Genomic DNA, 23,317 nt, shown 5'->3' on the forward strand with positions numbered 1-23,317 from the left:
CCTTTAAAATGTAGTATTCTAGTCTACATTAATGATTGCCTAATTAATTATTCTAAAAGGGTTTTTTTCTTGCAAAAGGGGTGGATGGGGTTCAGCAACCATTTGGCTTGTCTGTGCATGCTGGATAAATTGAGATGAAAAAATATGCCAGCAAATACCATTCCAAAAAGAAAATAGTTGTTGATCTTAATTACTAACAGAGATGTCTGACGTAGCACAGAAGACGCATGTGAGATTGCTCGGTATATTTATCTGTATTGTTAAAGCTGTTTTTCTTCTTTCTGTGACATAAGAACTTCTGTCCTCACCATCAGAAAATGAAATCTTCACAAGCTTTTCTTGTTGTCATTTTTTTTTATATAAGCAAGGAATTAAATATAGGGTATGTATAACACTGACTGCATCCCTATGCACAGTGTATGTTGGCTCTTCACTCATTTGTGAGTCTCATACACAGCAAGAACAGATGAAGGCTATGACAAGACAATCTCTCATTATAATACAGAACTTTTACCATGTACTTTCTGCATTAAAGCAGTGGTTGAACATATGAGAGTGCACAAGGTAGTTGGTCTCTCTTTTATCACTGCATGCCATTGCAAACTGTCTGCAACCAGTTACTTATACTCGTAGTTAACTGTTCTCACTGTTCTTGTAGACATTTTCCCTTGTCAAATGCTGCTGGTAAAATATTTATCAAATATTAAACATTAGCTCTGGAAACATTTAGAATTCTTCCATGAGCAGCAGTTTGTACAAATCACACCATGAAGACAAAGTGAGGTCCTATACCTGAGTTCACTTGTGACTTACCTGGATGGTAACAACTGTAATAGTTGCCCAGTGCTCCATCCCAAATGAGAAATTGTGCTTGTGCCACACAGCAACATGTGTCAGATAAAACTGGCACCAAGACCCACTTCCCCTCTTTTGGTAGGAAGCATCAGATTAGTAATTTTGTGAGTGGAACACTGATTTCCTCAAGTGACCAGAAGTTATACTGTTCACTTTGGTTTCCCAATATCTTGCACTTCAGCTCAAGCTAAAGTGATTGAGTCCACAAACAGCTAACTTCAGTCCACCATGCACTGACTCTGCTTTTATGCCTCCCCTAAGCACTCTCCTTTTGCTTATTCTATGCTGTAGTCTCCTGGGAACAGTGTGGTTGGGTATTTGATGAAGGTTCATACTTCACTCTGCACGTACTTTTGTCAAAAAAGCTTTTATTGCAATGCAAAATATCTTCTGTATACGACATGTTTCTCCCCCTCAGCCCCCTTAAATTTAATGAGCAATCCTTTCTGGGTTTGTACATTGTGATTCTTGTGTGTATGTATGAATATATATACATATCTATATATCTATCAATCTATAGATATTATATTAATACAATCATATATAAATCTGGACCTATATCATTTTATATACACATATCACTAGATACATGTGTGTGTACATATACATATATATATATATACATTACATATACACTATATACACATATATGCACACACATACATATCGTATAATCATAAACATCTGTTGGTTGTCAAGGGACTTTCTTTAACAAAATAAGTTCCATCAGTGGATTTTACTTCTGTAGTGCAATTTTACAGGAAGTTAACATTTCCACATTCAATATAAAAGAAACAATATACATTTGAAAACGTGCCATAGGACTTTTAATGAAAAAATTAGAAAAGTGCATTATTTTACAACACTACAGTAAATGATTCTTTTGTTTTTTCTCTGTAAAGACATTGTAAAATATATACAGGGTTGCTTAGTGCATTCATTACAAAAGAAAGATGCAATCCCTTGCATAAATTACATATTGTACAGGGGTTCGCTGTCTACTTGGACTTGTAAACATTTGTGTGATACAGTTTTCATTCTTTATGTAAGCTGCAATACATCTTATTTTCATTTGACTGTTGTTGCATTCTAACTCCAGTACGGCATTCTAAGGCCATGTGTGAAGGCATCCTCTCCCACTACAGAGAAGGACAGAAAAAGAAATGAAAACACAAAAGAGTCTTTAATTTGGTTCTTCGTAATCAAGTTATCACTGGTTTAACAAATCGCATCTTGATGCTTATGACCTGCTCTTTCTCCTTTGCTAGGACCAGCTCAACAACTGCATTAAAGTTAGATGTCTGAAATGAGCAGAGAAAACATTTTCCAGAAGGTAAATTCCCAGTGCAGTTTCCACAGCCAAGTGTCTCCTCTTTCTAGATGATCATGCTTCTAACACTCTGTGTGCTGCACAGAAAATGTATCAACCAGGGTAGAAATTTAGAGAGGTTTGCTCAATCTCAGGCTGTTGAGGGCCTTTAGAATGCCGTCAATAAACCATCGGTAAGTCCGCATATGCACATTCAAAGAAGTACAAAAATGCACCAAAAAGTGTCAAGAGATCCAAAAGAGACACACACTCACAAACACACACATACACGCACGCTTCTGTCTGAGCAGGAAGGCTCAGTCTCCAAAGTAGGAATCACAATTTAATTTCAACATGTATGTGTGTTTGGAAGAAATCCAAGAATTTCCATATAAACTCCTTAGGTCCCAAATTGAACACTTTTATGCCTGTTTCTCATAGATGAACAGTTTGTTGAAGTAAGAAATTGCACCTTGAAGAGACAGTATCCACATTCTTTTGGCCTACTGGAAACAATTTTAATCCCCCCTCCCATTCTTTATTGACCTATCCAGCTCCAAATAATTTCCCTTGCTGTCATATCACTAGGATCAAAAGTTTTAGTCAATACTCCTCAATGGCAACAAACAGCCACACAAATCTTAACAAGTCAAGGGAAGAGGAAAAAGAAAACAACTTTTTTTTCTTTCGCAGTTCACTCCTGACCTTGCAAATAAAGAAACAGATGGATTATTGGTTGTATAGCATATTATAGGAAATTTACACTCTGTAAAAGAAATAGAGATTAGGTTTGTGTTCTCTTGTAATCTCTGCTTATTAATTAGTTGTTTAAAAAGTTTGTAGTAGACAGGACTCTTTCTGGAGCATGTACTAGTCCTTCTTTCATACAAGGTCAACCCAACAGTAATCACACCCGAATGACCTTTGTGTGGATTAACCAAATTCATTAAAGCCCAAAAGAGCAGTGCTCAGAGAGGAACCCAGGAAATTACTTAATAAAGCCAACTGCTAGATTAACAGAGTCTTAAATGTGTTGTAACCTGGACACTGGGATCCCTCTCTTGTTATGCAGGTAGTATATTTGTCCTCCAATACACAGAAAGTATCTGCCACAATGTAAATGCATCTGAGCCATCAAAAGGAGGTAAACTGTCATGAGGAGATCCCTAAATTGTATCAAGCATACCAGTTGTGTTGGTTGGTGGTGACTACGCCACTCTCTGCTGTACTCATCTTCCCAGGGGAATGAAAAGGTCACAGTATCAACAATGAAGAAGAATTTCCTACTGCCGCCTCTCACTGTAGTATCTCTGCAAACTGGGAATTGAAAAGATATGCTAAAAAGGAGCAAATATGAAATCCATCTTTTCTGGAAAAGGCATGTGACAAAAATTCTTTGAAGAAAAAAGAAGTCACATGGAAAGAAGTCACTGTAGAGCAAGTGGGGCTTAAATGCTGAAGAACATAATTTGGCCAGGTTCTGGTGGCCACAGCCATGGCGAATAGCTGTGATCTGCCCCACAGATCCATTTGGTTGACTAGCACGAAGAAGATAATAAGATGTCCCCATTGCTGCATGCTGAAAAAGAAACTTCAATCCAACCACATCACCGTTCAGAAAGGGCTCTCAGAAGAAGAGCTTCAAATCACAGAGATTGGAGAAATGTGCTTTGAAGGAAACATTTAGAAGAAACAGCTATGGAACTATCTGAAGGCTCTGTCACTGAAGCTCCTTGTCTAGATTCCCAAGGAGAATGCTGCCCTGAGCTCATGCCCAGTGTGGAAGTTAGAAGTTCGTCCTCTCCTCCCTCACACAGAGGCCATAATGAAATCCAGTCTTTTCCTCTGCCATTTTTAACCTTGCTCAGAGGGGGTTTGGGAGAAAGATATGCCATAGCATCAGTGTCCCAATCAATTCAGCTTGTGACACAAAAATTCACCTGTATCTTCCCTGTTCCCCCAGTGGCCCAGACATGTTTGACCATATATCCAGAAACCCTTCCTCCTAAAAGCATAATCTATCCCAGAGAGCATGGCTGAGACACTTCGGCCGTCGCACCAAATGGGTACCAGAACCATGCTCCATCCTGAAATACAGCCCCTTGCTCATCTATCTGCATCATCCCATCTCTCTAAGACATGGCACTGTTTTATTTGCTCTTCAGGTAAGACAAAATCAGGCCCAAAGCCTGTCTTCACAAAGCATCCATTTATTTCAGTGAGAATTAAGAGCCTCATTGCATATATTGGATCTCAGATAAAATCCTCTGCCCAGATACTCCTGTGACCAGCTCCAGTCAACATGCCAAGATGATGTTTGTCAATAGGACAGCTGTGGCATGACCCCTGTGTCAGCAATTATATTACCAAACAGGCCTTCTGGAAGTCATTCTGTAGACTTGAGATTTCAGACTCTGGGAGGCCAAAATAATTTACACACTCTACTTGAGCTAATCTAATTAAATACTGTTATCAGATTAATTAGCCTCTTAACAATAATTATGATTAAGGAGCTGCACACCCATGCTGTTGGGAGAGACAGCAATAATGAATTAATGTTATTTCTCTAAAGGTCAATTTTGATCATGTCTTGACATGCAGAAACTGTCCAAACACAGTCAATAGGAAGAGGTTTCTTTGCTATGTTGTGACCTCCTGAAATCAGCTGGAGAAGCTTTGCATTTCCCACACATTTCTATAGCACAGCTCTGGGGAGATGCTATCAAAGATGGGCAAGGATACCACAACCCAGGTCTTTCTGATCCACAGTACGCATTTGCTGCAGGCAATAGGAGGGATGGTGTAACTGATCTCTTCCAAGGAAAAGTAGAGGGAAGATGCTCTAGATGACACCATTTTCCCTGCTTCCTGCTTGACACCAACATCAGTAATGTGATCTCACCATTGACAATCCAGTCATGGTCCATCCCTCCCACACCTCCTGCCACTCCTGCTTGGGAGGATGCTGGCAGGTGAAAAGCAAATAGGCTGAACCCAGAAGACCCTTGGCTCTTTCTTAATTTGAAACCACACCACAGACCTGACCAATGATCTACAGACAATGAGCCACACCACTGTGACTCTTTGCCTGCTCATGTCATTCATGCTGCCATTTCTCCTGATGGCATTCTCCAAGACAAACATACTCCCAAAATTGCTTCACGAGCTAAAGGATTGTGTCCCAGCCATGGAAGAACTGGATATCACCCATGCAGGTTTATGCACTTTGCATTTTCTATTTGATTCCCCTCATATTGTTTTTAATCAATCTGTAGATTTCTTTTGTCAGTAGTAATTAGAGTGGAACATTTACATCCCCAGGGTGCAGTTTCTGTAGCATAATGCTTTTCATTAATAGATGAGGGGGATAAAAAGTACAGAATACAGTGATCTTGGGTCTGAACATACATCTATGAAATGGCAAACTAATGAGTTAATGTCTGGGTAGGAAAGGGGAGGAGAGCATATGGAGAAAGCCAGAGGGTTGATGTCTGTGAAATGGATCTCTCTTCTAGCCTCAAGTGTAGTGCTCTGGATACAGCAATTACTGCAAGCTGTTCCACAGACCAGAGAGACAATGAATCAAAGCCAGGCTAGTGGTATCAGAACTCAGGCATGAGGAAGATGCATTATAGAGCATAGTTTCAATTATTATATTTGCTAACTCCACTTGTGAATTAGCCAGCTATGATAAATGTTGTCATGCTGTTGTTTGCTCTGCATTTCTCAAAGTGAACTAAAAGACAACACAGCTTGGAACTGTGAATATTAATTACCAATAAAATTGCAGCATTGATCCTCTTTTTTTTTCTTTTTTCCTTCAATCTGGTGTGGGTGTGTGGGTGTTAATGTATAGCAGCCCTCCTCGCATGGTCAGAAAGAAAGGTGAGGACAGGCTCTGCCTTACTTATTAATTACAATATTCACAGAAGGAGGGACAACTGAAGGCTGAAGGCCCCAGGGATAGTATTTCCAGCCTAAAATTACCGGGCAGATTTGGATGAATGGATTCGATTAAGCATAAAGTATACAGGTTGACTGTTGTCTTTAGGTCTTTCTGTTCTCCATTAGGTTTAGGAAGGTTTGTTCATGGCACTAGTTGAAGTTCAAGAGATAGTATCTAGCAGTAAATAGAAGCAAAAGGTAAAAAGGCTCACACTGCACTTTCGGTAAAGGGGTATCAATCAGGACTCAGTGTGTTGAACCCAAATCAGTTAGGTTACCACACTGGAAATATGTGTGAGAAAAAAATTAGCCTGACAGCACTTTGATTTCTCTTTAGCTTAGAAATGTACAGCAATATGAAGCTGCCCACTTCAGCAAATAGTCCAGAAAGTGCCAGCTTATCAGCTGCAACATCTACCTGGGTTATGCGGAAAACCAACCATGTCTGTGTTCTCCAGTAAGAAAGGAGAAACTTTGCAGAGTTCTCAGTGTAAGAGGGACACAAATCCTGAAAGCTCCTCAATTCAAAGATTTATGTTGGACTTTTCGCTCAAGGGGATATCGATGTGTACTTGTACACAACTTGGAAATTTGTGTGAGGGACAATACAGTTTGACTGAGAATCAGTCACAGGCTGTGGAGAAGCCTCTTTGGGGAAGAGGGAAAGATAACAATCACCGAACAATTTCCTGTTTAATGAAAGACTTAGGGCAAGGCTGAATAAGTTTAGCTTTAGTAAAGTGTCCATTGGCTTCAGAGGAAGGTCCTGCCACTCCAGACTTTAAAGAAAGAGTTTGCTTACATCCTACTGAGCCCTTACACTTGGGAGTACAAGTGAAGGAAAGACCAGCAAAGGCATAGACCTTGACTAAGCAGAGGACATATCCCTAACAGATTCTACCCAGATTGAAGGACAACAGACTTCAGTATCACCTCACTGTGTTTTCAATGGGAAATAATGTGATGCCTGCTGTTGAGAAAAATTTCTTTCTTCCTTCCCATCTTTACTTTTGGCCTTCTATGACTTTTTACGGGTGAAATTTCTTTTGCAACGTTCATTATGTACATCTTAAATAATTGCATGCTGCATTTTGGTGAAGGGTACCAGCACTTTTCACGGATTTAATTCAGCCTCAGAGCTCAGATCAACTAGTATAAGAGTCCCCAAGCACCTTCCATCTGTAATCAATTTCTCTGCATCCAATGTCACTATACTATTTCTTTTGATTTTGGTGTGTTGTTATGATGGATAATCCTTTTCATACGCTTTATCTTGCTGGAGTTCCAAAAATAAAGTTTGATATTAAACTTAGGTGACAAGCAGGCTGGTCAGAAAAGCATTATTTATTTCTTGATTCTGAGAGTGCTATGCACCTCTAGATGACGAAAGTAGTGGTGGTGTGATTCTCATTGTAATTTGTGCAATATTCCAGTCAATAATAGTCTTTTGTTGAAATATGCATTAAAAAGCCCGTGACATTAGTGTAATGGACACACTCCAACACATCTCTCTGGTCTGGCTTCCTCACAGAGATTTTAAACATCTGTCTTAATTAGATCCCAATATTAACAGGAATGTTACATAAAGCTAAATGAGGACATACATAAACTTCAGCTGAAAGCCACATCAACCTAAGCCCCTGCCCTCTGGTCTGCAAACACCAAGTCATGCTGGAACATTTTCATTCTCGATCTTAGTTCCAATGACTGCTCTTTTTTAAGCTTTTAGCAACAAGTATTTTTTTTCTTCTTTTTCCATGACAAAAGCTTTCAAATCTGTCAGAGGAAACAAGAAATTACCTTTCTCAGGTTTGATTTGCAATAATCTTGATTACTGCCCCGGCATTTCTTCGAGCGAAGTGCTAAGAAACTAAATGAGAACCGACAACATAGTAGATCAACGTGGTCACTTCCCTCCTTTTGGTTTTGGTTTGTTTCTGGTTTTTGTTTATTTGTTTTGGGGGCTTGTTGTTGCTTTTGTTTGTTTGTTTGTTTTGTTTTGTTTTGTTTTAATAATGATGCTGATTTTGTCCTAATGAGCTGTTACAGAGGATTCCAAACAGAAGACTATTGCTGAAGTTCACTGTACATCTTCTCCATCCATTAACAACCAAGAAGCTATTTTGGACCCTTCAAGTAACATCCAAACACCACCTCTAGAGCTGCCCCATTACAGTCATCCCTGTAAAGCATATATATGTACAAAGTTCTGGCAAAGCAGCCCCAGTTAGATCAGTCATGATCTTCCTTACGCAGTAATGAAGACCAAGCAGATAGTTGTGCCTGCATTGTTCTGCTAAGTTTCCTCTTTCGTTTACGTATCACAGCATGCTCAGTCAAAGCTATTTTGATGCTTCACTGATCAAACTGATTTTTCCCTTTGATGATAATATGAAATATGATAGGATAATGGGGTTGTTATATAATCAAAGTCGACAGCAGGGAGCTAAATTTGTGTTGTTTTGATGAAGAGTACATTAGTGTGACATAAATAGAGTAATCTGATTTATTATTATTATTTCTAATGCTTAATAATAGGGAAGGGTAGGAGAAATGAGACTCTGGGGAATGAGAGTGCATCACAAAGTGATAGTAGACGTCTGTGTGCTACTGAAACACAGGTTAGATATTTTGGATATTAGGACGCCTTGTCATAAGCAACACCACTATTACCTGCTTCTATATGAATTTCAAAGAAGTGAGTAGCAAGGAAGAGAGGTTGAGCTGAAAGAAATAATGTCATAAGTGGAACAAAACTAATAATGTACCAGAGAAAATATTCAGTGAAAAGCAGTGTCATGGGAAGAAAATGGGTATTCATGTAGGGCAAAGAGAAGGCAGAGACAGAGCAGACACAAATCAGCTCACCTTTCTCTGGTTAATTTTTCATGTGTAACTGAAAAGCTGGGATTAACCTCAGACAAAAGCTTCCCTTTCACAATACTGTCTGTTCCAGTTCCAGACAGCCCAAGTCATTACTCACACATCAGTCGAACCACAAAAATGATGGAAGAGAGAGGCATATTGGCCTGGCGTACTGATGTGTGCAGATGAGAGTTCTTGTATTCCTGGCTGCTCACAAAGAAAAGTTCTGCAAGAGCTCATGCAAATGTCTGGAAGCCTGCAGGCTTGCGAAGGAAATCTCTTGCCACTTTAGAATCTCACGCATCACAAAAATATAGGTTGGATAGAATTGCAGGTTCTACAGACAGAAAATAAAAAAGATATTAACTTATTTTCGAATCCTAAGGAATGTAGGTACATTTTAGCAAAACACTTTCCCACATACACACTCATTAGAGCTTTTAAAGCACCACTACAGTTATCTGCTCTGGCTTCTTCGTATCAGCATACTTAGATTCTTCAATCATGTCTATAAACTTTGACAAAGCTAAAGTAGAGTTTTTATAAAGACATTGAGTTTTAATGCAAAGACTCTAAGCGGCAGATAACCCATGACATGCCCAGGTAAATTGCTTGCCTAATTAAATACCTCATATATTAAAATTTACTCTTCATTTATGGTTCCAAAGGGAAGATTTAGCAACAAATCGGCTAGATAATGTAACAGATTTGAACTTCTGGAGTTCAACATTATTTATAGGATATTTAAAGATTATTTCTATATGCATCAGAAATAGAATATTCTTCTTTTCTTAAATGAAAAAAAAAAAAAAAGAAAAAAAGGAAAAGCTAACCAATGTCTTATATGATATAACTGTTTTCACAAAACTCTAAATTTTTTGCTGAAACTCCTGTTACAAACGTTCTCCTTTTCTAGGCCGAGAGAATTTCACTCGAGTTCTGCAAAATCCCAAATTTTTCCTGCTTTTCTGCAGTGTCAAACACACTCAACAGCTGTACATTATACAGATGTGTATATTCCAGACATTTCTTTTCTTATTTGCTTAGCAGGAAAAGAAACCTAGATTTATTTGCACTTCTGGGATGCCACCAGCAAAGACTACAAAAGTGGATTTGGACAGCACTGTGAACCCTATGGGCCACCCTCATGGAAACCAGCTTCCAGGTGGTAATCACTGAGGTGGTTTTACATGTCTTGAAACTGCTTTTCTAGGTATGTTTCTTTCAATACTTCTGCCATCGGCATTTGCCTTAGGACTTGGTACCAGCAGCACACCATTAACGCACCCAGCACCCTCTCCTACTGTGCTGAAGGATGTTGTCCCCAGATGTCAGGATGAAAAAGTCCATCCTCATCCATCCTCATTAAGAATCCTAAACTATTTCTTCACTAATCTTAATAGAGGTTTTCACGCCACAGCAATTTATAATCCCAAAGGAAGCTGTACAGGGGAGTCAAAGTCATGGATACTCGCTTTTCATTTACTTGTTGAAACACAGATATGGGAATTAGGAGAACATGAACATCTTTGATATAACTAATAATTTAAAGCCAGGGAGAAGAGAATGGAGGAGGAATGACATTCCTTATTTCTCCCTATTAATGCTTTTTATAGATGCCTCTTTGAAAGGATATCAGCATCCATCAGCACACAAAGCTCAGAGCTGGGGCTTGGACAAAAACACACCATCTAGTTTTTTTTTAAAAAAAGGATTATTGTTTTTACACTGAGAGCACAAAATGGTAGAATCAGCAGGAGGTGATTAGTGCCAAAAAAGGATGGGTTTTGTACGGCGAATTAACACAGAAGGTGATTTAAAAGACAGGATTAAATCAGAGACAAAGGTGCAGATTGATAAAACTCCCAACCCTATCCCTGTCAAATCAAACACAAATCTCCCAAAAGCACTAAATCCCATGTAATAATTGCAAATTCCTATTGTCTTAAAAGGGAGCTGGATTAGGCCTCTAATTCGGTTCTGTAAAGTCTGTTTGGTCCAGATGAACAACTGAGTGATGGACAGTCTCTATGACGTGGTCTCAACAGCCTCCACTATGACTTGCCAACGTAATCACTCCCAACACTGGAATAAAGCTGCTTTTGCCCATTACTGCTAAATGCTTTTTGCCTTTCCACCCAGCAAAAAAGCAATATCACATCTAATCTCACAAGTTCCCAGTGAGCCAAACACAAGATACTGTCCCTTGAATTCTTCCTGAGACCAACAAAGGCTTTCCATTATTTACAAATCAAAAGCATTTAGAGACAATCAACTTTATTTTTTTATTTAAAACAAGGAATGCCCTGCCACTATTATATAAGAAAAAAAATATACATCCGCCTATTTATACCCATCCTAATCCAAGCATTCCCAAAAACGTAATTCTTATTCATGCAGGTAATTTCTGCACAAAATAATAATAATAGTAATAATAATAATAATAATAATAATAATAATAATAATAATAATAATAATAATAATAATAATTTTATAAATAAAATAAAAATAACGAAATGCACTCTTTAGTTCCAACAATTCTTATGATCAGCCTTAAAAATTCCACTTGCAAATTGTTGGAACAGTTGAAAATGATAAAACTAAACATAGTTAAATCAATAGGATTATTTGCTTTTGATTATTAATTCCATTGCTAGTTTTTCTTGTGTTTTTATTATGCATACCAGTTTTACAAAGTGCATGCTTTATTTTATTTATTTATTTATTTTTAATTTTGAACTGGCAAGCTGAAATGGTCCTTCTTTTCCTGCCTTTTTTTAATGTCAATACAATCTAAAATCTAGCATTAAAAAATTTATAATGATACACCTGGTATATTGGCTGCTTATGGCGCATGCTTGTCTTGGCAAAAGAAATATAAATAAATAAAATCAAATTGGCTCCCCTCCCACCCTCCCCATTTCTTTTGGAAGCAATCCAAAAGTTAAAAGCAGGCTGGAACACAATTGCTTCAAGGGAAAAAAAAAAAACAAAACAAAAAAATAATAATACCTGATGCGTCAATTTTTTTGTCACATGGCACTGTTTGTGGAATTGCACGCACACGCACACCCAACACACACGCAAGCACGCACGCTGCAACCTGCTCGTGAGGAAAGTAGTTTATTAGGTCAGGAGTGCCAGCGGCACATGAAGGCTCCCAGCTGTGTGTGCAACTTTGGATTTGGTACCCACTTCACGTCACCTTGAATCCTCTGACATCCACCGAGGGGGTAATGTAAGGCATACTTTGCTGGAACAGTAAATAATCCATGCTTCATGCTCAAGAGCTGAGTCTCGGAGGAGGACTGGCTTTCTCTGCTCCCTTTGGCCTCGCTCCGTCTCACACAAGGAACAAAAAGAAAAACCCCAAAACAACGGAGAAGAACTGGGGAGAACAAGGAAAGCGAAAGAAAAATCCCTTTAAATGGACTTTCGCCTTTTCATCAGCCTGTGGTTATCTGTAAAGCTGTGCAACCCAGGTGAGACGGAGCTGACAGGAGACGGGAAAAGGCTGTTTTTTAATGTGCTTGGCGAGATCTCCTCGATCTTGTAAGAGATGGAGTGAAAGTACTGGGGGTTCAGCTTCGAGCTGAACGAATTTTGGTGGGACACCACCCGGCTGGTGTACTCGTGGGACCTGTAACACATGCAGGAACAAACTGACTGAAGGTCTGTTACTTCGGCCTTGTACCGTGGCCGACCATGCTGGGGGTCCTCTTGGATGTGGATAATCATGCTGTTGCGGTTCCCTGCCAGGGATGCCCGTTCCTCAGCATCCCGCCTCTCGTCCTCGCTGTTCATGGTTAAGAACCTGAGAACAACCAGATTTAGAAATGCCCCGATGACTGTCAACCCCACCAGAATGTACATAAAGCTAAAAGCCACGTAGAGAGGCTTCTTTTGAAGGGCCCCTTTGGTTTGCAGGGCCACATAGTCTCCAAACCCTATCGTAGTCAATGTTATAAAGCAGTAATAGTAAGCATGGAAAAAGCTCCATTCCTCATACTGGGAAAAGGCTGCTGCTCCAATGCAGAGTGTTCCCATGCAGGAGAAGAAACCCACAGTGACCATGTTTTCCATGGAGACCTCGGTGCTCCTCATCCCACAGCACTTTTTTATGCGTTTCAAGAGGTACTTGACGAAGGTGTTCATGCGCTCGCCCAAGCTCTGGAACATGACGAGTGTCAGTGGGATCCCCAGGACCGCGTAGAACATGCAAAAGGCCTTCCCCGCATCTGTCCCTGGGGCGGCATGTCCATAACCTGGAAGAAGGAATGAAAAGACAGGACAGTCAGCAAGGCAGGTGATGACCACAGGAATTGCAGAGACTCTGATGCCGCAGCGAGATCCAAAGCTGCGGGAACATTGGATTCACACAATCTGCCTATCTCGTCGCCTATATCCTGTATCCGGAGCAAATAAAACATAGAACAACAAAGTTATACACACAGCAGTGGGAAAGATGAAAGAATGGGCAATCCATCCTACCTCAGTCTCCTAAACAAGATCATACTACGCTCATTTGCTAAAGAAATTTTACATCCATTCTGTATTACATGCAATAACAAAAACTTCGGAAATAGGCGGACTTGCCCACAGAATTTTTAGAGGAGTTGGTGTTGCCCTGTCCCAAAACCAGAGTACACTGATGGCATCCAAATTCTGTGTCTGCTGGCAGCATGGAGTTAACAACGTCAACAGACCCACCAACCAAAAACCTCCTTTTCACACTCTTCCATACCAAACAAACCATTCTCTTAGACAATCTATGAAAGCTACTTGCTTCTCAAACACCACAAGACTTCAGGGGTTTAATGCCTGCTATATCTTTAATTATTGAAGAATAAACAACTTATCATGTTGTTTTCTATTTTTACAACTTTTACAGCTAGTCTGGCAAAGGCATTTGTGTCAGGATGTTAAACTAATCCAGGACAGAAGATGTAGCAAATTTCAAAGCATAGTTTACAAACAGTAAAATCATGGCTAAACCTTTATTCTGCATCAAACTGTAAGTGTGGGGAAGTCTGTTTTGAAATTATAATTTCACTTTTTCACATCGCACAGCTTTGAAAATCTACATTTCTTACAGCTAAGATTCTAAGTGACAGTACTAAAGTCTCCAAAATGGGATGGCTGGGACCCACGAGCCCATGGTGTGCATTGACAATGTGGGTACCACTTTCCAGACTCCCCTTAAAGTCAATGAATAGAAATATGCACTTCACAAGTGCAGCTCCTCTCATCTATGCCTAGGTGTCTAAAACAGGTCAATGAGTTATTCTGAGGAGACACCTATTTCTCTATGGTACTTTTAATAGGAATCTTGGGACAGAACTCAGTTCAAGATTAATATACCTAAATTTTGGTATTTGTATGTGTCCTAGATGGCCAAGCTCCCACTATAGTCAACAAAGACTTAATGAAAACAGCCGGTAGTGAGTTATTTAACTGACCATCCCAACACTTGTCTACCTTGTGGCAAGATGAAATGACAGTACTGACTGTTCCATTGACCATATTCATTAGGTCCCTATTGGACTGACTAGACATCTCTTCACTGCAGAATTTAGACATCTTCTGCACAGGTAGACAACTGCATGCAAACAGCCAATTGTGGGCATCTCAATTACGAGTAGAGCTCCATGCTCAGTGACTAGCTTCAATATAGTTGCCTGCATTGTAGACACCGGGAGTTTAAATCACCTTTCCAGAAAGAAGCATCTAGCATCATTTGAGGCCCCTGAGATATCAGGATATGTATAGAGGGATGGCAGATGAAGCATAGGGTGTACAGCAGACCATCACTCTTACAGATCAGAAGCTGGAGGTCAGACAGCACATGAGATACTAGTGGGGCAGGACCATTCTCTTTGTAGTGCCTCAGCCCTGACCATCACCTTTAGACTCGGGCCACGGACCTGCTGCTCTGAATTTGTCCAGTCCTTTCTTCAAAACTGCTGACACTGCCCACCTCCTCAATTTCCTGTGGCAACATATGCCAGAAGTTCGCTATCTGCTGCATAAAAAAGTACTTCATAATTTCAAGCAGATCTCCTTGTTTCAGCTAGTGCCCCTTTACTCCAGTATTAAAGTTCTATATCTACCTTACCTACTACTTTCATGACTTCAGCTAAACTCAGCTTTATCTCTGCCATCGGTTTTCTCTTGCCTGAACTGGAGCCACAGCCTTTTCAGCTCCTATAACAGAAATCACATTTCCTTGATCATTTCAACATCTGTCTCTCAGCCTTCTCTAGCTCTATCACATAATTTTTGAGGTGCAGAGACTAGAACGCTGCATAACCCTCAGGATGTGAGCACACCACAGAGTCTGCAGTTTTACTAGGACGAAAATATGAACACCAAACAGCCTTCAAAATCAAAAGCGACAGTGGACAAGAAAAATAAAACAAGGAAATCAGCCAGAATGCCCTTCAAAAAGCAACAGTTATTGCCTTAGCTCAGTTGCAAGTTGTTGGCAGATGGATGGGGTGCAAAAATCTGTTTAGAAAAGAGGTACATAAATCAAAATAGGAAGTCCTTTTCAGGTTACAAATCAAAGAGATTCACCTGTTGCATTGCACCAGGTAGCCTGTTCATCATAAAAAGCAGTTTCCAAATTACCTGGAAAGGGAGGTGTCTTCAATAGATTGATGCTGGGTTAGTTCCACCTGACTGTCCCTCAATAAAGGCTATAATTGCCTCTCATTACTAAGATCAGCTTTTGAACTACAGGGGTGTTAATTAAACCAGGGACATCTTCCCATTTTATAGCTTTAGTTACAGCTGATAAAAAGAAGGAAAGCTTCAGAAAATGCGATTTTCCAGATGGTTGCAGAGATGGCAGTTGGTGGAAACAGGTTTCAATTTGGGTTCTAAAGAAAATGGTTGGGGCAAAAAAAGATTTCTCTTGATATGACTATGTCCTTCCCACTAAAGATATCCACAGAGACACTTTAGGGAGATTGTAAAATATTAACATTATGTGCTTACACACTACTTCACATTTGAATAGATTCGTCACAGAGTTTGTAATGAACTTGGGACTCACAGCTCTTCCATAAAATAGGAATATATCTATATCCCTGTTTTACAGACAGGAATGTATAGGCACCAATAGGTTATATTTTCTCTTCAGTTCCTATAGGTAGACAGAATATCCAGAAATTCTGGTTTCTATTCTGCCCAATGTCACACACATTTTCCACAATATCAGAGAAATGTCTTTTACTGTATTTTCACCATAAAGCTGTGGTGAAAAAAAAAAAAAGACTTTATTCATGAAGCTGGAATAAGACTTTACAAATAGATTCATGTATAAGGGATCAGAGTCATATATTTCTCAAGTGCAACATGGCCTTAAGGAATAGGCACCTTAGTCATTGTGTTCAGCACTCTGAAGTAGGGGGTTTCAAAATACACCAAAGAAAGACTTAACTCTCCATTACTTAAGCATTACAGAATCTCTCCAGCCATACAGACAGCAATACATGAAAGTAAACTCCAGCAGTGCAAGTTCTCGGAAATTCAGCAAATCTCAAATTTAGAACAAACCACTGCCATCTTAACATTAGAGGCTGTCTCTGGGAGGAATGAGTAGGTCAGTAATTGCCAGAGGAAGTGGTGAAGAGAGAATCATTAGTGCTAGAAAGTACAGAGGGTCAGTCTCCAGGTACCTGGGTTTTACTTGTGTCAAGTAAAGGCAGAAGCAACTGCCCTGGTAGCAGATTTCAGCTACCAAAATCCAGCCCAAATTCTGCTGCATGAATGCCACTTCCTTTTAGAGGAGTATAAAGAGATTAATCCACATGAACCATAAGAAAAACAAGGCTTAAAGAGAAAGGTTAAACATGACATTGGTATTTCTCTCTTCTGCAGTGAAGAAGAAAAATCAAATAGAAGACCTTAAAATTAGGTATAGCAAATGCATCCCCCAATAAGCCTTGGGGCTGAGATAACAGTGAGAAAGGTATAGATGGAGTTTTACATTGACCACACTTGGGTAAATAATATTAGGTAATACTACCTATACTACTCTAGACTACTAACCAGTTTGCTGAGGTCCCACAATACAGCGACATGACCACAGCAGGCAGGTTTGTCTAATATCTAATGAGATATAACCTGAATGATGGACAGTCTAAATTACTTTCACCTTGATTGGAAGTCATATCATTAGTATTCTCTCTTTTGTAACATCTCCCAGCTGCTTAGGCTTTCACGACGGAGCTCATCTTGGTTGGCACCAAGAAGAATAGTTTGGCATGAATAAATGTGACGTCTCAGATATTACTCCAATTCTGGACTGCAGAGCAACAATGCACTGCAAAAGTCATCTCTCCCCAGTTACAGAAGGGCTGGACTACAGACATCAAGCAGGGTTGCAAGAAGGTGTAAGCAAGGGATACAAAGAGTCAGACCAGGAGGGCTTACACCAAATGAGTATTCTGTTGAGGTCTTCCCTGTCTTTGATTTTTCCATGCCTTGTCCTTGGAAAACTCTTAAAGGCCATGTGCATCTTTATGTGATTCTAAGAAAAAAAGAGTATACTGTTTCTTATCTGTCAGAATGCAGCTACGAAAGTCTGGGGAAAACCCAATCAGCCTCCTTCAAATTTTATTCTTCCATGGTGTCTTTCAGATGAGAGACAGAGAGAAACTCCTCATTACAATCTATGTGAGGCCCATTGGGGACAACAAGCCAAAGAGCTTTCTCTCACTTCTAAATGGATATTGTGCCAAGGTACCACAACCACAGCATGCAGTGGAACATAGCACACAGCTACTCTGAATCCAGCAGTGACCCTCAAGCAGATGGTTGGGGAAGAGCATAGGAATGGTATAATTACATGTGACACTTCCCCTGAGTATTCATGTACCCAGCTTCATCATTTGGAGCTCAGGGAGTCAGATGTGGTTTCACTTGTTCTAGTAACACAATGGAGTTCTCTTCCATGATCTTGGGCATCGTGCATTGAATGTGTATAAACTTTTAGCATCAGCAGCATCCTGTGGCAAAAAGGTCCATAGATCTGTGTGTTCTTTAAAAAAAAAAATCATTACTTCTTTAATTCTCTCCCATTACTATCATCTGATATCCCCACCTCCTCTATAGAAGAGAGCAGGAACAACCATTCCCTATTCCCTTTCTTTGTGTCACTCATGATTTTATAGACATTTTATCACCAAAAATGCCTGCATGCATGCCCTAGGCAAGTATCTCTGGCACTTTAGAGCCTCATGTGGACAGACCAGCTTGCTTAGATCTACATCAGTGATCTTTGCACCACGCTCAGCTGCAGGGTATAGACAGGCCCTTAACGTCTGTCTTGTCCTCCAACACAAACACTCCTGAATGACACACTGCTTCTGGGACAAAAAGGGCCTCAGTAAATCATTTCATGCTATTGCAATGATGCAGACTGCCCAGAATAAGTAAATCCATAAGAAAAATAAAACATTATGGGAAAAAATCCTGAATACTTTCAGTGTGTTCCATCTACATAAGAACCACCTCCAATACTGCAAAGCGATACCTACTCCAGCAAACTAAACTGGGACAAGGGGTGGATTCTACCACCAACCCATGATTGTCCACAATCTTTAATCATTAGCACAGTTCCCATCATGGCTTTACCTTGGACCAACCAGCACTGTTCCAAAGTCCATGCCCGGTCAACCCATGGAGGTTGACACTGGCCAGAGACCACTGCAACTAAGCACCACTTTGGGGCAGTTACTTGTGTTTAGCTGTTACTGACACTCTCCATGACATCTCTGCTGGCCTCCATGTCCTACAAAACACAGGTCCTGCTGTACTTAGTAGCACAGATGGAGCTTGTGTAGTGCAAAGCAAAGGCTGTTTTTCTACACCAAATTGTGTCAGAGATTGGGAGAGGTTTACCTCTAGATGTGCATCGGTACCAGGCCAAATACATGAGAAGTGTTAAAAGATAAAAATGAAATATGGGACTGGTAAGCTATTTATAGGTGGTGTTCAGGTCAGTGTGTAGATGCAGAGAGGTTGAGCCTCATTCACATTTACATTCAATGTACAACAGCTTTTAGATGTCTTGGATCTTGAAACAACACTGTGTTATTCATGAGGGACACTTTATTTCTCTCAGGAGTAGGTTTCTCCTCTCATTCATCTACATATCATTCATCTCCATGATGGACATTTGGGCCTGTTTGTCTCTGACAACAGCCTCCATCCGCATGACTCAAGCCTTTCTTACTCATGCTGGCAGCAGCCCTGGCCATGAGATAATGAAAAGGAGATAACGGCACCTGTTACTCAGATGAGCAAACATAATTCAGATTAAAACATCTTCCTGATGTCACACACTTCACTTCAGGGGTTCACCTACATCAGAGAAACTGCCACAAGAACAGGCTGGCTCTCCACTGGATTTGCAGCTTGTGCTTTCAGCAGGGAGAAAAAACAACATGGCCTTCATGGTGCAGATGAAAGAGGTTTCAGTCAGGATCAGGGAGGTGTTTAATCTCATTGGTAGTAACTCATTTACCAGGACAAATCCATTGTCATGTAAGGAAATCAAGAGCACGTCATGGATGCTACTGTACCTGGATGAAAGGTAGCATGTAACTACACCAGCCTCCTGGCATATGAGCACAGCTGACTGCTCCTGCTTCTCTCTCCCAGATGCCTTGGCTCTCCCTGAATTCTGCTGCCTTTCTCCACAAACACCTCCAGGACTCTCTTTTTCTTTCATTCTCTTGTTAGTCAACCTCACTGCAGCACATCAACTGAATAACCCGTTTTACTTTGCACAGCTTCCCCTTCCACCCTCAAAGACATCCTCTCCTTCCATGCTCAGAAGACAGTCTCTAATGTCAGGTCAAAGCGTGGCAAACAGCTCCCTGCAGGAACACACATCAATATGGGCCAACATCATCCCATGTTGTGAAGACATGGACATTGTGTGAGAGAAGGAAGGATGTGCCAACCCACTGGTTCAACCTCAAATCTGAAATCCCTCAACAATGTCAGCACAGCCTGTCACCCCAGCTCGCCCCTGGTTTGTTATGACCACTTCCATGTCCTGGCTGCAGAGGAATCACGGAATCACAATGGTTTGGGTTCAAATGGACCTCTGGAGGTTTTCTAGTCCAACCCACCTGCTAAAGCAGGTTCAGCCAGAGCGGATTGAACAGGAATGTGTCCAGGCAGGTCTTGAATGTCTCCAGAGAAGGAGACAGAAGGTCACCTCTATGGGGCACATGGCAGAAGTGTTTCAGAGGTTCTCAGACTGCTTAGATTGGGCTTTCTTCCCCCTTCCCTGCCTGGACTCCACGACCAGCATGAACATGGGACAGGGTCTCATCTGCCCTGTTGAATGCCTACCTGTGACAATGGGGGGACAAATTATTCAGTTCATTGAAGCAGAGAAGCTGGAAGTGCTGCTCATTCGGTCGTGTGCCTGTCACAGGTGTGTGCCCAGGCAGCTTCCACACTTCCCACAGCTGGAGAGACCTGGGGGCTTCTCTGCTTCCCCTGGAAAAGATCTTGTGTTCCTCTTGAACTTACATGGTGACAGGGCACAACTCCCTCCTTTTAAGAGATAATGCTTCTGCCTAATGAGGAAGCACAGATTTGGTCACAACATTTGGCCCTTTCAGATACCCACTGGGTTACTGTATGAAGGGATAGGTTTACAAGTTTAAACTGAGCCATAAGAAACTTATATTTTTCTGAATAGTTCTGCTTTTCATTTCTTTATAAGGATGAGCCACCTATATCTGTATCTCTGCCCATCTGTCTTTCCTCCCCAAAATCTTTGAAGCTGCCCACCAATTTCCATCACTTAGAAGAAGCTGTAATGTGAACTTGATAGTTATCTGTTCTGCTTGGCCTGCCATCTGGCTAATTTGTGTATACACATAAAAGGGACGAAAAATCAACACACACGTAGCGCACACACAGTTGCAATGTGAACAGCTCTTTCTCTGACCAGTTACAGGAAAGAAACAGGAGTTGGGGGTCCTGCAAGATGCAGTGAGACATAGGGGCATGGGAGAGAATTGAAGGAATAGGATGTCTCCATCATCTTATAAGACAGCCTGCGAAGATGAGGATGCAGACCAGGGTTCAAGAGAACTGGAGGATACTTTGGAGCTGACAGGAAACCAGGTTTGACTGCTGCTGCTGCTCTTGTTTCTAGCAAGTGACAAAACTTTTTAAAAATTGCTTTAAAAAAAAAGTAAAGATTTGACAGTTTTACATTTGAGTTCATCATTCTCTTTTTTCTTTTTCACATGAACCTTCTCTATTGTCACTAAAAAATGTCAGTAAATGAAGGAAAGTGGAAATTTCCAAATAGCCATGTGAAAACACTGACAAGCTTCCTGCCCATCTGTATGACACAGAAGACCTGATCATCTCTAACCTCCTCTTGTTCAACTTTGACAGCCTCTTACTGCTTAGGGAAGAGTTCTCTGTGATTACTGTGTGGCGGTTGAGGCGGACAAACAACATAGACAAAGTTCCTAAGTACAAACAACAGACTCCATTTATTGCCACAAATGCCTTTTTATATAGTCTTTACCAGTTCATGTGTCTTTTTGCTATTGGTCGCAGGCTGCAATAGTAAAATATCATTGGCTAATTTTGCTAAAGTCAATATCTCCAGATACTCCTTTACTCCCATCTTTCTCACAGGTAGGCCTTAATATCTTCAAGGCTAATTTCTGTTCCCATAACCTCTGTAATGGAATCCATGGACCCACCGTAGTCCCCCACATTACTGGCAATACTTTTGAATAAGATGACAGAGCATCCGAGGTACACCTGGTGTACCCCAGGACATCAAGGATGCCAACACTTGCCACTTAATTGTGTCCAGACAACATTACCTCTACCCATCTCTGCGACTTCCTCTGTTTCAGAAAAGAGGATAGGAAGAGGGACAGGGTTCCTCTCCAGCTCTGTGAGGAGACTGGCACAGAAAAGAGCAGTGATTTGGGCCATGTTTCTGGCATAACATTTCTCAACTCTTCCTGAAACCAACAGCATCTCTTTTCTGGATTTCCAGCTGGGCAGTAGTTGACAGTTCCCTGGACTGCAGCTGAGCCTGGCCACCTTTCTGAAGAAATCAAGAGCGGTACAAATCGTGAGCCAGGCACACCACCAGGAGAGCATGTGTGCATCACAGGGACGCAGCAAGACAGATCAGTCAACAAGCTGGATTCTTGTAACAGCAAGAAAAACAAATCTCCAAAGTCCAAGGAGAAGCAGGATGACTGTGACTCTTGGGGTTCATACATCTTTGGAGCTTCGTAGCAAGTTCAAATGATCAGGTTTTCTGGAGCCTGCACACCACCAACTAAGAATAAAACCTTTGCATTTGGACCAGAGTGTGTTTTATATCTCTTTGGCACTGAGATGCGTGACTGTACAAAGCCCTGTAGCACTTCTGAGTCAACATATTTCCGTGCTCTCTATTTCTGACTGCCCCTGGACACATTTTGTCCACTTTCTCCTCTCCATTTTGTTCTCTGAAACAGGGGATTGACCTGAGGCCCACATCACATCTAGTCCCAAGACAAATCACACCCTGAAGAAGTTCTCAATCTGTAGAGAATCGTAGCAACCACTAGGAAAAGACTTATCAAGTCGTGTTATCCATTCCTGGGGGCCAGCATGTGATTGTTCCCTACAATATATTCTTCAGGGCTTTGTCCAGTTTTGTTTAAATGATTGAAATAACAGGGTTTCTGCTCTCTCCCTTAGGAAGTTATTCCCCTGTCTAGCAGATCTAGCTATTAGGAAGCTTTTTTTGATACACAGCCTGTATTTTTCTATGCTGTCTTTTATCACAGTGTTCTTTTATAGCCCTTAATCCAACACACCCCACTTCTCTCCATCATTACTTGCTCCTTTACACTTCTTGGAGATAGTCACAGCTTCATCCCTTAGTTAGCATTAGCTATAAACAGAGCTCTTTGAGGCAGAGTCCCGCTGCAAGGAAGACAATGGGTGTTTTAAAACATATAACTGGACTGAGATTTCAAATGTCTTCTCAGAAGCAGCTCCTTATGTGATCACTTTTACTGAACTTCTTTGAGATCCCTCTTGCTCTTCAGAAACTTTCAGGAACTTTGCTAGAGTTGTGCTCAGTCCTTATAGATACAGGACCATGGCAAGAGGGTTATCAGTTCCCTAGAATGCAAAATATCCTCTGGGTATGCTGGGTATAGTGATGTGGCCATCACTATAACATTGTCTTCATTGTATAGCAAACTACTCCTGATGCTGTCACTTCTTTACATTTCAAAGCCTCCTTTGCACATGTGCAACTGCAATAAGTTTTATTTT

At 40.8% G+C, this 23,317-nt stretch overlaps 1 protein-coding gene across 1 annotated transcript in view; it reads right to left on the bottom strand.

The window, feature by feature from the left end:
* Window positions 1-1,203: 1,203 nt before the first annotated feature.
* The window catches only part of KCNK9 (potassium two pore domain channel subfamily K member 9), a 99,160-nt gene continuing 77,046 nt past the window's right edge, over window positions 1,204-23,317 (bottom strand). Inside the window, exon 2 of the mRNA XM_005510813.4 lies at window positions 1,204-13,239. Within this exon, the coding sequence (XP_005510870.2) occupies window positions 12,398-13,239 (842 nt within the window). The 3' untranslated portion in view covers window positions 1,204-12,397. The remainder of the gene's footprint in view (window positions 13,240-23,317) is intronic.

This window comes from Columba livia, chromosome 2 (assembly GCF_036013475.1).
Source record: "Columba livia isolate bColLiv1 breed racing homer chromosome 2, bColLiv1.pat.W.v2, whole genome shotgun sequence".
NCBI classification, from domain to species: domain Eukaryota; kingdom Metazoa; phylum Chordata; class Aves; order Columbiformes; family Columbidae; genus Columba; species Columba livia.